Source organism: Lupinus angustifolius, chromosome LG03 (genome assembly GCF_001865875.1).
Source record: "Lupinus angustifolius cultivar Tanjil chromosome LG03, LupAngTanjil_v1.0, whole genome shotgun sequence".
In the NCBI taxonomy this organism is placed as follows: Eukaryota; Viridiplantae; Streptophyta; class Magnoliopsida; order Fabales; family Fabaceae; genus Lupinus; species Lupinus angustifolius.
In genome coordinates, this window is record NC_032011.1 from 919,189 (window position 1) to 933,770 (window position 14,582).

At 32.6% G+C, this 14,582-nt stretch overlaps 3 protein-coding genes across 5 annotated transcripts; 1 reads left to right on the forward strand and 2 right to left on the reverse strand.

Annotated features, from left to right (window-relative positions):
* Nucleotides 1,650-4,840, reverse strand: LOC109342801 (zinc finger BED domain-containing protein DAYSLEEPER-like). Its single transcript, XM_019580803.1, has 2 exons — nucleotides 4,711-4,840; nucleotides 1,650-3,841 (listed from the first exon to the last, which is right to left on the reverse strand). Exon 2 carries the CDS (start codon nucleotides 3,806-3,808, stop codon nucleotides 1,688-1,690), a length of 2,121 nt encoding a protein of 706 aa, XP_019436348.1. The 5' UTR covers nucleotides 3,809-3,841; nucleotides 4,711-4,840; the 3' UTR covers nucleotides 1,650-1,687.
* On the forward strand, nucleotides 6,346-11,537 carry LOC109342802. 3 transcript variants are annotated; one of them, XM_019580805.1, is made up of 11 exons: nucleotides 6,346-6,573; nucleotides 6,688-6,798; nucleotides 7,338-7,436; nucleotides 7,548-7,634; nucleotides 7,759-7,867; nucleotides 8,015-8,595; nucleotides 8,961-8,995; nucleotides 9,104-9,125; nucleotides 9,206-9,448; nucleotides 9,695-9,910; nucleotides 10,043-11,537. In XM_019580805.1, exons 1-11 carry the CDS (start codon nucleotides 6,382-6,384, stop codon nucleotides 10,190-10,192), a joined length of 1,845 nt encoding a protein of 614 aa, XP_019436350.1. In that variant the 5' UTR covers nucleotides 6,346-6,381; the 3' UTR covers nucleotides 10,193-11,537. The 3 variants fall into 3 exon arrangements, with proteins under 3 accessions (XP_019436350.1, XP_019436349.1, XP_019436351.1); XM_019580804.1 differs by having other exon boundaries at nucleotides 8,961-9,125; XM_019580806.1 differs by lacking the exon at nucleotides 9,695-9,910 and having other exon boundaries at nucleotides 8,961-9,125.
* LOC109342804 lies at nucleotides 11,422-14,378 on the reverse strand. Its single transcript, XM_019580807.1, has 4 exons — nucleotides 13,986-14,378; nucleotides 13,164-13,390; nucleotides 12,715-12,888; nucleotides 11,422-11,738 (listed from the first exon to the last, which is right to left on the reverse strand). The coding sequence occupies exons 1-4, from the start codon at nucleotides 14,275-14,277 to the stop codon at nucleotides 11,652-11,654; spliced, it is 780 nt and encodes a 259-aa protein (XP_019436352.1). The 5' UTR covers nucleotides 14,278-14,378; the 3' UTR covers nucleotides 11,422-11,651.

Here is a 14,582-nt window from a genome sequence, read left to right on the forward strand (position 1 = left end):
CATCATTTTATATAATTATATTTATTATTTTAATTTTTAACCTATATCGCATATCCTATCTTCAAATTCTAAATACGTTACTGTTCACATATTAAAAACACAGAATGTTTTTATGTGTGTACAGTATATTTAATTAGTAATATCATTAGAAAGTTATAATAATTAATTATTTATTTCACTTATATCCATATGTTGTTTAATGAATTTATAATAGTGTTGTTAAAAAATATGCAAATTGAGAATGTGCTGAATAAGATATGTGAATATAAATTCACAATGTTATACAAAATGTTGTGAAATATAAGCTGAACATCAACTTGGAAAAAAAAATCATTGTAAGATTTAATTAGTCGGACCAAATGTTTCATGTATGACTAATAATTATCTATAAATATATAATTATTTATAAATATAATTTTTTATACAATTAATAATTACATATAATTATATTGAAGAAACATTTCTTCATCTTCTTTTAGATCAGAATAAAATAAAGCAATACATATTCCATTTGTTTATTAAAATTTAAGTAAATCATCTAGTTCACACTTCTTGGATTGTTCTGGTTTAACATGATTGGACTAAAATCATTTTCCTGATTTAAAGCGGTTTAATCTCTCACACAGTTAAGACTATAAACGAAAATCATTTTCAAGTCTGGTCAGCGATCGGACTGTCTGGTTCGGTCCTCACAACATTGTTTACATGTGCCACACATTTTTAGTTTTAATGATTTCAAATAAATCAAGTATAGTAATATTAAAACTTTCTAATCTGTGTATTAAGCTGTTAAAAGATTTGTTTCTTCATAATTAATATTCACTTCTCATAATCCCAATACTCTATTTTTAGAGTGGTATAAAAATTTAATATGTTTGTGTTATTAATTTGTCTATATGTTCATCAATCATCTACGTTCATGACTCTTCTGAATTTCAAGAACTACTAGATTTATGAAGTGCAAGATTTTATATCTACATCCATATTGTTAATGTGATCCATCAAACAAATTAGAAAAAAGTGACTCAAGTTTTCAATCAAAATACACTAGACTTCATTGATAAATTTGAAGATCAGATATGTTAAATTACCAATCGCTCTCAGTAATCGAACTTTTGACTTTTTAATCCTACTGTGGATCTAACAGATATTTACACTACTAGACCAACGCTTTGTTGGTATTACGAGTTTGTTTTTAACAAAAGTTAATGAGGATATTGTAATTGTAATTAAAAGATTGTTTATACAAAAATTTGTTTCAGTTTTCATACTTATGGAGAAGTGTATAGGTGTACCAATTACATGGCTATGCATGTTATTCAGATTCTTTTCCCTATAGATTTTTTGGTACTACTAAGTGTATCGCCTCCCAATAAATGTCGCTCACAAAAATCGAACACTTAATCATTTGATCTTTCCAGAGATCTAACGAAACCTTACACCACTGATCAACATTTTGTTGATAGCTTTTTTTTTTGTAGATTGTTAATGATAATAACAATTCTTAGACTTATAGGGTATGTGTAAATGACAGACAAATAAGTGAAGAACCCATGAGAAATAAGTATATGAACAAAATTTCTATTTCATTATTTTATCCAAAATGAAGTCAAAATAGAATCAAAGCTATACTATAAACAAGTAATAAATTAATGGACCCTAAATCACATTATCAAAACTTCAATGCCTAAAAGCTACTTGAGAATCCATTTGTTAAGTCAATAGATAATGATTCATGCATGAACCAATCGTTGGTACAAATAAGAGCCTCAAGAGTCATAGGATCTAATGAACTTCTATACCTATCCATTTTCCTAGTTTCTGTGTCAAAAACAGAATCTGCAGAGACAGTGGATATTGGCATAGATAAAATATCAGATGCCATTCTAGATAAAGTTGGATACTTTAATCCATTTACTCTCCACCAGTTTAGAACATCAAATTCTTGTATATTTGGCTCCAAATGTTCTTCTAGATACTCATTCAATTCTGAATTAAATTGATAGTTACCTGTAAAGTCAGATAAGTAATATTCGATATCCGAAAGTTCATCTTCGGTAGCAAAAAGAGAACCATCAATAGACCCTTCTTGGTATGCCTCAATCGTTATCATATTCCCTTCATCACCATTTGTTGCTGTTGAAGTAAGCATCAACGGCGCAACCTTTATCAGAAACTCATCCCCTTCATCGCCGTTTGTTGATGATGAAGAAAGCGTTAGCAGCTCGGTTTTTAACATAGCCTCGTTCCCCTCGTCAACATTTTTTGATGACGAAGGAAGCATTTGTATGATATATTCAACAAATAGTTCATGAAGACCAACCTCAACCATTCTTATCCATAGCTCTGCATTCTCACCAAATATCTTAGCAAAGGTGGATTCGACGAGTTTCATTTTATGCCTCGGATCCATGGCTACAGCAACTGCCAAAATGAGGCAACTTTCTCTCCAATATTGATCAAACTTCGCATGTAAAGGCATAATCAAACTACTACAGAAAGGATCGTCGCTGAATGCTGCATTTGCCAACTGCATGTGAAGTTTCGACACTGCCGGGAAAAATAAGTTTGCAGTAGGGCATGGTTGGGCAATTAAAATTTTAGCTGCTTCATACAAATACTTCAAATGTGTGCATAGAGTTTCCAACTGCTTCCACTCATTCATTGTCAGAATCGTTTTATAATCAGGATCGAAGGCATCAAAGCAAGCAAATACTTCCTTTAATTCACAGGCAGCTACAAGCATGTGATAAATTGTGTCCCATTTATTTTGCTCATCAATTAAAAGATCAAACATACCCGGGACTTGGAGTTGCTGCTTCAGCTCAAAAAACTTACTCTCATGACATTTTGAAGATTTCACATACATCACACTCTCACGAACTTTACTGACAGTTTCTCTCATTGCCAATAGCGCATCTAATGCAAGGCGACTAAGCACACGAGCATAACAGTTCGTGCTTAATAATTGACCATTGAGGAGCACAGGGTTCTTAACAGATAGGTGACCCCTCAGATTTCCAACCACTGTCTCATTCGAGGAGAAGTTATCAAGTGCAAGGGTAAATATTCGACCCTCCAAATGCCAATTACTTAGACAGGACACTATAGCTTGATTTAAGGAATTGTCAGAATCAGGAAATGGCACCACCATAACCTTGAGAATGGGCTTATGTAAGTTCCAATCACTGTCAATGAAATGTCCTCGAAGAAAAACATAGGCCAGTGTCTGATTTGAAGTCCATAAGTCCAATGTGAGGTTGACTCGTCCAGGAATCTCATTGATAAGATTCAACAGATTTTGCTTTTCTCTGAGGTACATAGAGACACAATCCCCTTTGATGGCATTAAAACTTTGCGGATTAAACTGCGGTTGGAGTGTCTGCACAAAATTAATGAAGCCTTGGTGTTCCACGATATGAAGTGGATAATCATGTAAAATGATCATTTTAGCAATATTATTGTTGCAACATTCTTGATCAAAAGAGATACTTGCAACACAAGGTGCTGCTCTTGCTCTTTTCTTTTGTGGATAGGCAGCGGCATCTCCTCCTGAAGCACTATTTTTGGATTGGTTTTTCTGACAAATTCCCAAAGAAATGTGTCTCTTGAGATGGCTGGTGCCGATTTGTTTCGAATCCGTTATATAAGCAAATTCTTTTCCACACTGTTTGCAGTAAGCCTTGGAACATCTGGGGTCCAAAGTTTTCAGAGTGAAGTGTTCCCACACAATAGACTTCTTTCTCGGCCGTGTATTGGATTGTGCTTTCGAAACAGGTAGAGGAGCAACAATATTATTAACCTCCATGACAGCAGAAATGCAGGAGCATGAGTTATAATCCTACAAAACCAAAAAAGGAGAAAGAAAATTAGAAGAGTGCTGCAAAATGTGGTTGAACTTGAACCCCGATAACAACAAGATAAAATTGATAGATGTCTCAGAACAACATAGCATAACATATGAAGTATGAGTTCTATACTTCTATTCTATGTTTGGTGTAATTTATAAATTGAATTGATCCATCACGGCCAATATAGCAGCATTATCAGCATAGCTATTTTGAATTTACAGTATCATATTATCTTACCATTGCTACATTTGAGTTCTTTACAAGTACGTACAATTATACCTCAGATCACTTTTGATCTTTCTAAAAGCGTATTCGGTGCAACTTCCTTTATTACAGCAACAACAATGCCACCAAGATAAGCACGTAATCGAATACTAACTCCTATGCACATGAGATTAAAAGTAAGGAATTTCGGCTAAGGTGGAACCAAGGATAACATAACAAAACATCTGATCCACCATGTTCGGTTCAGCAAAAACTACTCAAGAATCATTAATACAATTATCAAAAGCAAAGACAAATAAATAAATTACAAAACAAAGAACTTATTGGTAACCATACTTAGCCAAATACATTTTTTGCAAAAAGCCCATAAAATTATATTTATTTATTCTTCCTTTTGCAAACTAAAATGTAATAATTACAAGCAATAAAAGCGGGAAATCATAAAAACCCTTCACACAAGAAACCCAACAAAAAAAAGAATGGAAACAATGATGAATCATGACTCAACCAATGTACAAGTACACTTTAATATAAAAAATGAAAACATAAACACATAGAAAATAGGATTCACGGCCACATATATTATGAATTCATAACTACAAAAAACAGAAGAAGAGAGAGAAAAAGAAAGAACCTTTGAGAAAATAAGAGAAAGAGAAGCGTAAATAGAGAAAAGGAGTGTGACCCAGAAACGATTAACGTTAAAAGTTTGCAACTTTGGGGCGCTGCTTATACTCACTCTCTTCCCGCGGCTCAACACAAGAAGCAACGATGAACAAGATTAAGGGTTCCAAATTACGTTATTTTATTTATTTATTTATATTATAAAAACTCCATTGCATAATATTAGATTTAGTTTTTTGAAAATTAACACATCAATGTAGCTATGTTTTTTTAAATTGTATGTTCACGTCTAAATTCATCTACTAAATTAACAAGATATTGATAGAGTAGTGTAATGCCCCACTATATTTTAAAGGTCGAAAGTTCATTTCATATAAGTAATAGTTACTGGGATGGGAAGTCACGAAACCGAAAGTGAGTCGTTAATGAGAAAGATAAAATGATACTGTTGATAATATCAAAAAAAATATTCTAATAAAACTCAATACAAATCTATCCTTTTTAGATTGTTTTAAATTGATTTGCATATAACCCACCATATATCATTTTAGCTTTATTTATAAAAAAATTGTTCTGAATACACATTCTGTAATTTATATTTATTAAACTCTAAAATTGTATATTTATTTTTAAGTGGTGATTTTTATTGTATATTTTTTATTTGAATAAATTATATTTATAAGTTCAGTATATTGAGTTTATCACATTCATATTGTAAATATATAAAAACCTAGAAACTCCTAATACTTTTTCAATAAGATTTGGCACTATATATTAGTCAAACTAAACCACAAGTTTTTGTATTATTCCAATTGAATGATAGTTTCCCCTCAAAATCCATAAAAATGGAACCATAAAGTGCAAGCATCCAAAATGACCAAATTATTTAATGGGATAATATTTTATATGATAAATTATGTTTAGGGACCAAATCTTAATATTCTCACCTTCTTATGCCTACATACCAAAACTAATTATGGACATATTTTAACATATTTACCACAATAGTTGATATAATTTTTATATTGATATGTTTTATAAAACATAATATATATATATATATATACTTTGATAGTATAAAGATTTATATTTAATTATTATATTATTCATTTTTCATATGTATTATTATATTTAAAAGCTTATAATAATTAGACATGAATGATATATTAAAAATATAAAAAACTTTTGTATAATTTGTGTATATATTTTTTATTGTAAAAATAATGTTAAAGCATTGATAACATTGTATGGAATGAAAAGTTTAATTCCTAAGTTCCTATTTATTTGTTTATTTAGAAGATTTTGTGCATTCTTATTGATGTGTTATTTAATTATTTATTGTTATTATACATGTTTATCCAAATTTGATACAATGTATAGTGAGAAAACTAAACGAGAATAATTTAATTTAATAATAAAATGAATATCATCTAAATGAGTTCAATTATTATATTTGGAACATAGTTTTGCAACAAACAATTATAAACTTAGATAATAACAATTAATTTAGTCAATGATTTTTCTCTCATGAAAGTCAATAAAAATCAAACCTAATAATAAAGTTAATGATTTTATTAATTAATCAATTAATTTAATAATATAAAATGATGATACACACGTGCAAAATGAAAAAAAACAAAGAAGAAGAACGTGAATTAGATTATAGTTTCAATCTCTGAAAATGTCTTTCATTGATTTCAGTTACAATGCTTACACTTTTTGTGATCCCACAATCATAAACCCTTTTTCCCCTTTTCAATATCAATCAGTTCATCTCCCAAACGACACCGTTTTGATCAATCCAAAACATCGCCATGATGGAACTTCACCTCTCCCTCTTGGCATGGATTGGAGTCTTCCTCCTAGCATTTGGGTATCTTTCTATTCCTTCTAATTCTTTCATTTTTCGCTAAAGTTTTCATTTTTATAATTTTTAGTGTTAATTAAGTTATTGGGTTATTGTGGAAAATGAAATTTTTGTTGTTAGGATGGAAGGAATTCTGTTTGGCCACATGATCCTCACACTGGTTGGAGTTTCTGTGTTACTGTTCCTTCTTGGGTTGATGTCCCTCAATCAACTGATTCTGATCCTGTTGTGGTATAATCATTTTTTTTCTTCTTATTTTCATTCATCAATGAACTTACATGTGTGTTTGTTCGTTCGGAGCACATCTTCTGTCCAAAAAATTGTGTCACTATCTGATTGGTCAGAAAGATACTTTATTATTAAATACGACACACTCTTTTAATACGGTAGATAGGCTTGTTCCATTGAGCTTTTGTAAAAGAACAGAATCTGAATTTCAGTATTTTTGAGAAGTTATATTCATGAAAAGTTAAAAATAAACTATCCTCAAAAGAGGAGAGAGGAGGTAAAGAAGTAGTTTTTAACTTTTTATAACTATAGTCAAATGTACAATAGATTCTGAAAAAAAATCACTTGTTTAGAATATTTTAAAATCAGTTATTTAAAACTTAAACAAATGGACTCTTAATTACCTTTTTGTTATGTTGGTTTTACAGAATAAACATTGGGCTAGTAAGTAGTAACTACAAAAACTGTGCTAGTAAGTAGTAACATTTGAGAATTGCTATTATGTCTGTTTTAGTTTAACCTTTAACTTCCTTGTGTTATAGTTCTACCGAGTTCAAGTTGGTATACAATCTCCACAAGGAATCACCACTTCGCGAGTCATATTACGCAGATTTAATGATTTTTTGAACATGTTTTCTGATGTAAGTATATGAATGAACTATCATATCAATTTATTTTTACATGGTGGAAAGAACTTTGTTTTTCAGTAAATTTCGCAGTGAGAAACTTATTTTTTTTCGTCCGTTTGCCAGCTGAAAAAAGAATTTCCTGAGAAAAATTTGCCTTCAGCTCCACCAAAAAAGATAATGAGAATTAAAAGCCATGCACTTTTGGAAGAGGTAGATAACTCATCCATCCTTTGTTGCTTGTCACTAAGTTTTACTGTAACTACTAAGCATTTGATATCATTTCTTGTATTTGATTTAGTTTATATTTGAGAAGCTGATGAATAGTTACTTTCAGCGAAGATGCTTATTAGCTGATTGGATGGAAAAACTGTTATCTGATATTGATCTATCAAGAAGTGCTCCAGTAGCAATATTTCTTGAGCTAGAAGCTGCTGCTAGATCTGGTATGTTTTCCTTGTAAACTTACGCCGAACATTTTATCTTTTTACGCCATATTTTGAAGTAGTTCTTCATTATTCGGAGGAATAGAAAGCAGTCCAGCATGATGTTCCACTGAAATTTAATGCCTTTCTGCTGCTGATATTTTTCAGCATTCCATGATATGAATCAGCATATATCAGATGAGATATCTACTCTCCCAGATAACTCATGTGGTTCTGTAAAGGCTCCTTGTTCATCTGTTGCATCCAATTCTGATAAAGTTACCCCTTACGAGGATCGAAGCATGCAGAATACAACAGTGATTAATTCAACCGAAGAAACTCTTGATCGTGCCACATCCAACAAGGACTTTATTTTTGAACATAATGGTATAGACAAAGTCACTAGTGATACTCTTGCACCTGGAATGCATGATTATAAGTTGAACGATCATGTCAAGAGATTGTCAATGGAGAGCACCGGAGGTGACTTAAGTTCTTTAGGGAATAGTGAAACATCTAATTCAGCTGCGACCACCTCCATTCAGGATGATTCACGTGACCTTCCTGTGAGCCATGAACCCTCCGAAAACTCTGATTCATTGATAACTTCTCGATCGGATGAGCGACCCAAATTGAACAGAATTCTTAATACCCAGCAACAGGGACTGACCACAGCAGAAACAAATGTCGAGGATCTTATAGCTAGATTGAATCAAGAAATGGCTGCTAGACAATATCTCATAACAAAGGTATAGAATATTCGTTAAAGATTTTTCGTTTATTTCTGAATTCTGAAATAGAGATTTTCATTTGTCACTTGCAGTTAGAATAATTTTGATGATTTTCATTAGATGTAGATAGAATAATCTTGACCAGTTTTATGGTGTTTTACCATGGCAAAATCTGGTTTGCCAGTTCTTTAAACCTAAATTCGATGTAACTATCAGATAGCTTTAACTTTCAATAATATGCAACTACTAACTTAACAGAGAAATGCTAAGTACATTGAAATGACTTCAATCTCAGTGATGAAAAATGAAAAGAAGTTATATCCTATTGGATTTTCTCTCTATTTCTGTGTGTGTCTGTATTGAATATTTTATTTTACTTGTAGGTCAAAGATTTAGAAATTGAACTTGAAACTACTCGGGTGATCTTCAGAGAAAACATGCAGCAGGCTGTCTTGACTGAAAAGGAGAGGTTTACACAAATGCAGTGGGATACGGAGGAATTTCGAAGGAAGTGCCTGGAGATGGAAGCGAAATTGAAATCTGAAGAGGTTTGGTTGTGATTATTTACCTTAAACATATTTTATTATTCCATTTTAGTGGCCTATATTGAAAAGTTATAATGGTTTAGGATGAAAGGCTGCTAGCAGAATCGACAAAAACATCTGTTATCCAGGAGAAGCAAATGTTGCAGCAAGATCTAGACGTAGCTAGAGAACAAATTGAGCACTTGATGAAAAATCACGACGAGTTTGTGATGAAATCAAAGACAGATACGAAGTTACTAATAACGGAGGTCAACTCCCTTAGAAGTTCTCAGCTGGAACTGAAGCAGCAGCTCAGTGAATTGATGAAGGAAAAACTAGATGTCGAGGTATTGGTTCTTTCTGTTTCTTGGTTGTTGCATCTAACACTGAATTTTTCGACATTTTATATAATAGGAAACATTCAATTTGATTGATTCCATGAGTTTGAGAGGGGAAGAGGAAGCACAGACGCGATTAATCGATTCTAATTAGTTCTGCCCATTATCTTATTTTTTTCAAATAAATTTGGCTTTTCTCCTCATTCCATAATCTTTCTTAATAAAATGATATGGTTTGAATCTTCTGTTATGTAGAGCCTTCTCCATGAGGAAAAGCAAAGAATGAAACTTTCACATAATGTTAATTCAAAGTTGGTGCATGAATGTGCAATCCTTCATAAGAGACTTGAAGAATGCAATGTAAACTTTCTTGTTGAAGAGGAAGATAAAGTAAATATTCTCACATCAAAATCTGATGCTTTGGATTTATTAGCAACTTCAGATAATCAGATTGGTATCTTGCTTGCAGAGGTATACTATGCAACCTTGACATACTAATTATCCTTAGATATGCTTATCTTTTATCTTTGGTCTTGTATTTTTCTTCAACTTTGCATAATGGTCTTGGTTTTGATTATATGGTACATGAAAAAATGGTAACAGGCACAACTCTTAGCAGAAGATGTAGAATCAGACACCACTTATGATGACTTGAAGAAGATGTTGGCACATGTGTTTGTAGACAATGGCAGTTTAAGGAAACAAATCAATTCTGTTATTAGATGTGCACTAAATGCAAAGATGAATTCTTAGAAAGATGACATGTATAAGTTGTATACCTGAATATGTTTAGAGAATAAAGTATCTTCTTATACCAGAAGATAAGTTATCTACAAAATTATTTCTAAAAATAAAAAAACATAGTATTTATGTCATAATTTTACATACATTCATAACTTATCTGCTGATTAAAACAAGGGTCTGCTACAATAGTTGGGGATTATTTCATTTTATGTCTAGAGATTACCAGAGTGAATTTTATTTCCTCCAATGGGTAACAACAAAAATCTCGGTTAAAAAAATTAGTTTACTAATAATTGTGTAGAGCTTGGTTAGTGATATAACATTTGGTTTAAATTTTAATCAGATGTAAAAAATCAAATTTATAATAACATTCCTAGTTTACGAATTGAGTTTTGAAAGGGAAGGAAATGAATAAAAATATACCCTAAAGTAACGTCTAGAGAATTCAAAACTCTAACCTCACATATAAAGTCACTACATGTATAATTTACCTTCATTGTGACAAATAATGATTCATGGATCTGAATTAAAAACTAATAGATCATAAAACTTAATTGGTAGTCATAAACTGAAGTTCACTAATATATTGAGAAATGCTTAAAGGCCAGGAGAATTAAGCTACCATATAGAAACTTTTGTGTACCAAAAAAGTTGTGTACATTATAGGCCATGAGAATTAAAGGCAAGGAGAATTAAGCTATCATATAGAAACTTCTGTGTACCAAAAAAGTTGTGTACATTAAGGGTGAAAGGAAAGGCTTGAGAGTAAACTTACACACGTATTTCATGGCTCTGAAGCATTCCCCTTCTCTACCTTGCACTCCAAAAACAACTTGCAAACGAATCCTACCTAGCAAGACACAATAATGTGTAAGGTAACTGAGAAACTCCAAATCCAATAATTGTAAATCTGCTTATATCTCTCAGACAAGGTAGCCTTTGAAGATCCTATTATTCCATGCATGTTCGATAGGTTAATTCCAACATTAAAATGCTTTTTATATAATTAAAAGAAAAAATAAAGCACCTGCCAAAAGTTTCAAGACATAATCTACTTAAAATATGTATTAATCAGGTAAATGGAGCTTGCACTCATAGCCAATGACATTGCCATAGTGATCAATACAAATAGTCAAAATTCAATAGCAATCAAATATTATTAGCACCACTCAATTGTGATGGCACCAAATTGACCTTTAACAATCCCAGCATTCATTCAGCAATGACAATGCAGTTAATGCCGAAAAACAATACAATCTGAATAAATCAATGAATCAACTGACAAATAAGATAAAACCATCCCTGAACTAGGAACAAATATCATTCGTTGACCTACAGGAGCTAAACAAACTTTGGCCATTAACAACACAGTTTTCTGGAAAGGGGGACATGAGACACCAGACATAAATAATTAACATGATGCAACTATTTTGCTGCCTCTATCATGATATTACACACATTGCATTCGTTAGAAGGCGTCCGGAGGGAAACGGCCAGGAAAAGGGTTGTACTGTTGTGCCTGATTCAGATGCATTTGAAGAGCATAGTTATTCACCTGACAACAAAGCCATAGATATTGTACTCATTAGCATGCACAAACATATAAATACTTCAATGCAAAATAATCTTTTTCCTTGGGAAGATTGTTAATCTTAGATTGTGAACCATCATTTCTCTACTAATCCCTTAAAGTAACAATGGATCAAATTTAGTATAAAGTATTTTCTTGTGTTCCAGTGTTTGGATATATTATAGAACTAACTTGCCCTTTTAAGTGTGGAGGTTTTTATGCATTGATGCTATGGAAGTTTTGTTTAGATGCTCTACTCTCTGCTGCATGAAAGACCTGAAGACATTCTGTTTCATTACCACAGAGTTCTTAAGCAATCAGGGAAGCTGATTTCAATAATTTGGTGCCAATAGATAGTATTTTCCCCACAAATCACAGATTCGTCAAAAGGAACAACATAATCGACCAAACCAACTACCTATGTTTGGGTTAGCTGGAAGTCTTTCTCCAAAACCAGCTGAAGCAACCCTGACAAAGTTTGTCAGTTTGGAATTTTTTCTGCCAAATCGACCAGTGAAAACCCACCCCTTAAGCAGATGGGAGAAATTGGGAGATGACTTGTGAATGGTAAATTCCTGCACTCATTTATAAGAGCCTGCGATGTACTCCTCCCATGGGATTGAAACTTAATAGTTAATCCTCAATCTACAAGTAATCACAGTGGCAGCTATGGCAACACCCGGGACACATTTTTATCAGCCAGTATACAGCAAAACTGTGATACAGGAGTTGACCATAGATGTCCATAATCATTTATATTTTCTACAATTTATGCGCTCAGATAATTTTCTCCTTTTCTCTTCCATTTTGCAAAGGAAGGATTTCAGATTATTTAAATAGTAATTGAATTTGTAACCATTTTTTAACTTTTCAAACCAAATTATGATTTTACTGAAATGTATTGGTCAAAGGGCAAACTGCATGAACAGGTTAACAGAACAGAGCTAAAGCTGACTCTGACCTCAAGAGTTCTGATCTGCTCCTGGTATTGAGACACTGATTGCTTCAGCAGCTGCAACTCTTGGTTTTTACTCTCATAGTCAGACAGACGTTCAAGCTGGATTCTAAAAGCACTTTTAAAACAATTTTTCTCTTTAGTCAGCACTTCAATTTGCTCCTTCAGCATCAAATTTTCCTGAAAGTAAAAGCCACTTATACAATTATTGTACAAAATCAGCAATTCAATTATTGATACTATCCACTGTTACTTCAATAATCCCTTGCCCAAAACATATATCATGCATTGATGTTGAGCAGACAAAGGACCCACTTAGCTAAAAGGAAGATGTCAAAACATCAAAGACAGGCTATGAATCTTGAATGTGGCTAAATGACTCAGTTTTGTCCCCAACAAACTACTGTTGCTACATGATTGCTTCCGAGACCAATGATTCTAGCATGAACATATACCTTTTGAAGAGCATTTGTTGCCTCAGAACTTGCATGTGCACTGATTGATTTCTCTAGAACCTCCAGCAGTCTAGCAGCACGGGCTCTGGCATCATCAACACTAGCAGCACATGTCATTTCTGTAACAAACGAGTCAATCCATTCTGCTCCATCGGCAGGATGATTGTTCGAAGCTGAATGATTATCAGAAGCGGAAACAGAGGCATTCCCATTATCTTCCAAATCACCTGCAAATTTTCCAATGAAAATGTATCAATATCTCATTCAGAAGACACAATAATATTTTTAAAAGGTGTAGCTTTATAACAAAAAAGCTCAATGAACATCCAATTGAAATTTGAAACTCTTTATTTCTGTGGCTATTGTAATTTAAGCTAGTGTTTGCTGCAGCTTGCATGTGAACCAAGGTTATCAAAATCGATATCCTACATAGCTATTGCACTATATTTCATGGCTATTGCACTATATAGCAATCAGATAATCATACAAGTCTGGGATTAAATTCAAACCTTCACTGAATAAGATAAAATTTAACCACATGGACTAGCTATTGCACTATATTTCATGGCTCCCAAGCCTTCCCTTTCCCGACCATACCCTCCAAAACTCAACTGGTAACCCGACCCAAGAGTCCTTTGCTCAATCCAATAAAAACACATAAAACACGTCCATAACAAAATCAGGTAACCTCGCAAGTCGTTAGATTAAATTAAAACCTCATCAAATAAATTCAAAATCAAATGCATCAAAAATTCTCTAGAAATTAAATTTCCTAATCCCTAATTCGCCCGTTAAACATTTAAACAATCTACAAACCCATACCTGCGTTGAGATTAGGATCAGATTGATGAACATTCTCAGCAACGTTATTATCCAAACAAAGACCATGCAAACACTTAATCGCAGCATCTATATCATTCCCGCATTCTTGAATTACTCTCTCAATAACATGCTGATCCATATGAGGAAAAAGAGAGAGAAGGTGATTGAAAAGTGAAAGAGAAATCGGAGAAGAAGAACAACAACAACGAAGCCTCTTAGAAGAAAGTGGAGGTGAAGGAGAAAGATCGTCTTCGAATAAAGATCTCTTACTTCCACACACTGCAGCAGACATCTCTGCTCGATAATCACTTTTTCTTCTGCTTTTTCTCACAATTTACCAAAATCGATTCTGATTATAATCTACACCAAAAATCTATCTCTAGGGTTAGCTTTTGGAGCGGATTTGATTTTCTAATCTCTTCATTTTTTCTGAGATTCATTACATTTATATATAGGTCGTAACGGTCAAACCATATATACTGAAAATTACATAAATCCCACAATTTTTTTTTTAACTATCCATATTTGAAATGAAGCATTTTTAACTATCTACTCAACGAATCCCTTTTAAAAAGTCAACTTTTATATATAGCAATA

Coding starts and splice junctions, on each gene's coding strand:
- LOC109342801 (XM_019580803.1), bottom strand. CDS start 3,808: ATGGAGGTTAATAATATTGTTGCTCCTCTACCTGTTTCGAAAGCACAA.
- LOC109342802 (XM_019580804.1), top strand. CDS start 6,382: ATGTCTTTCATTGATTTCAGTTACAATGCTTACACTTTTTGTGATCCC. Junction 7,635..7,758: donor GCCATGCACTTTTGGAAGAG/GTAGATAACTCA, acceptor AGTTACTTTCAG/CGAAGATGCTTATTAGCTGA. Junction 9,911..10,042: donor TTGGTATCTTGCTTGCAGAG/GTATACTATGCA, acceptor AAATGGTAACAG/GCACAACTCTTAGCAGAAGA.
- LOC109342804 (XM_019580807.1), bottom strand. CDS start 14,277: ATGTCTGCTGCAGTGTGTGGAAGTAAGAGATCTTTATTCGAAGACGAT. Junction 12,889..13,163: donor CAACAAATGCTCTTCAAAAG/GTATATGTTCAT, acceptor TTTTACTTTCAG/GAAAATTTGATGCTGAAGGA. Junction 11,739..12,714: donor AGCAGATCAGAACTCTTGAG/GTCAGAGTCAGC, acceptor CTTTGTTGTCAG/GTGAATAACTATGCTCTTCA.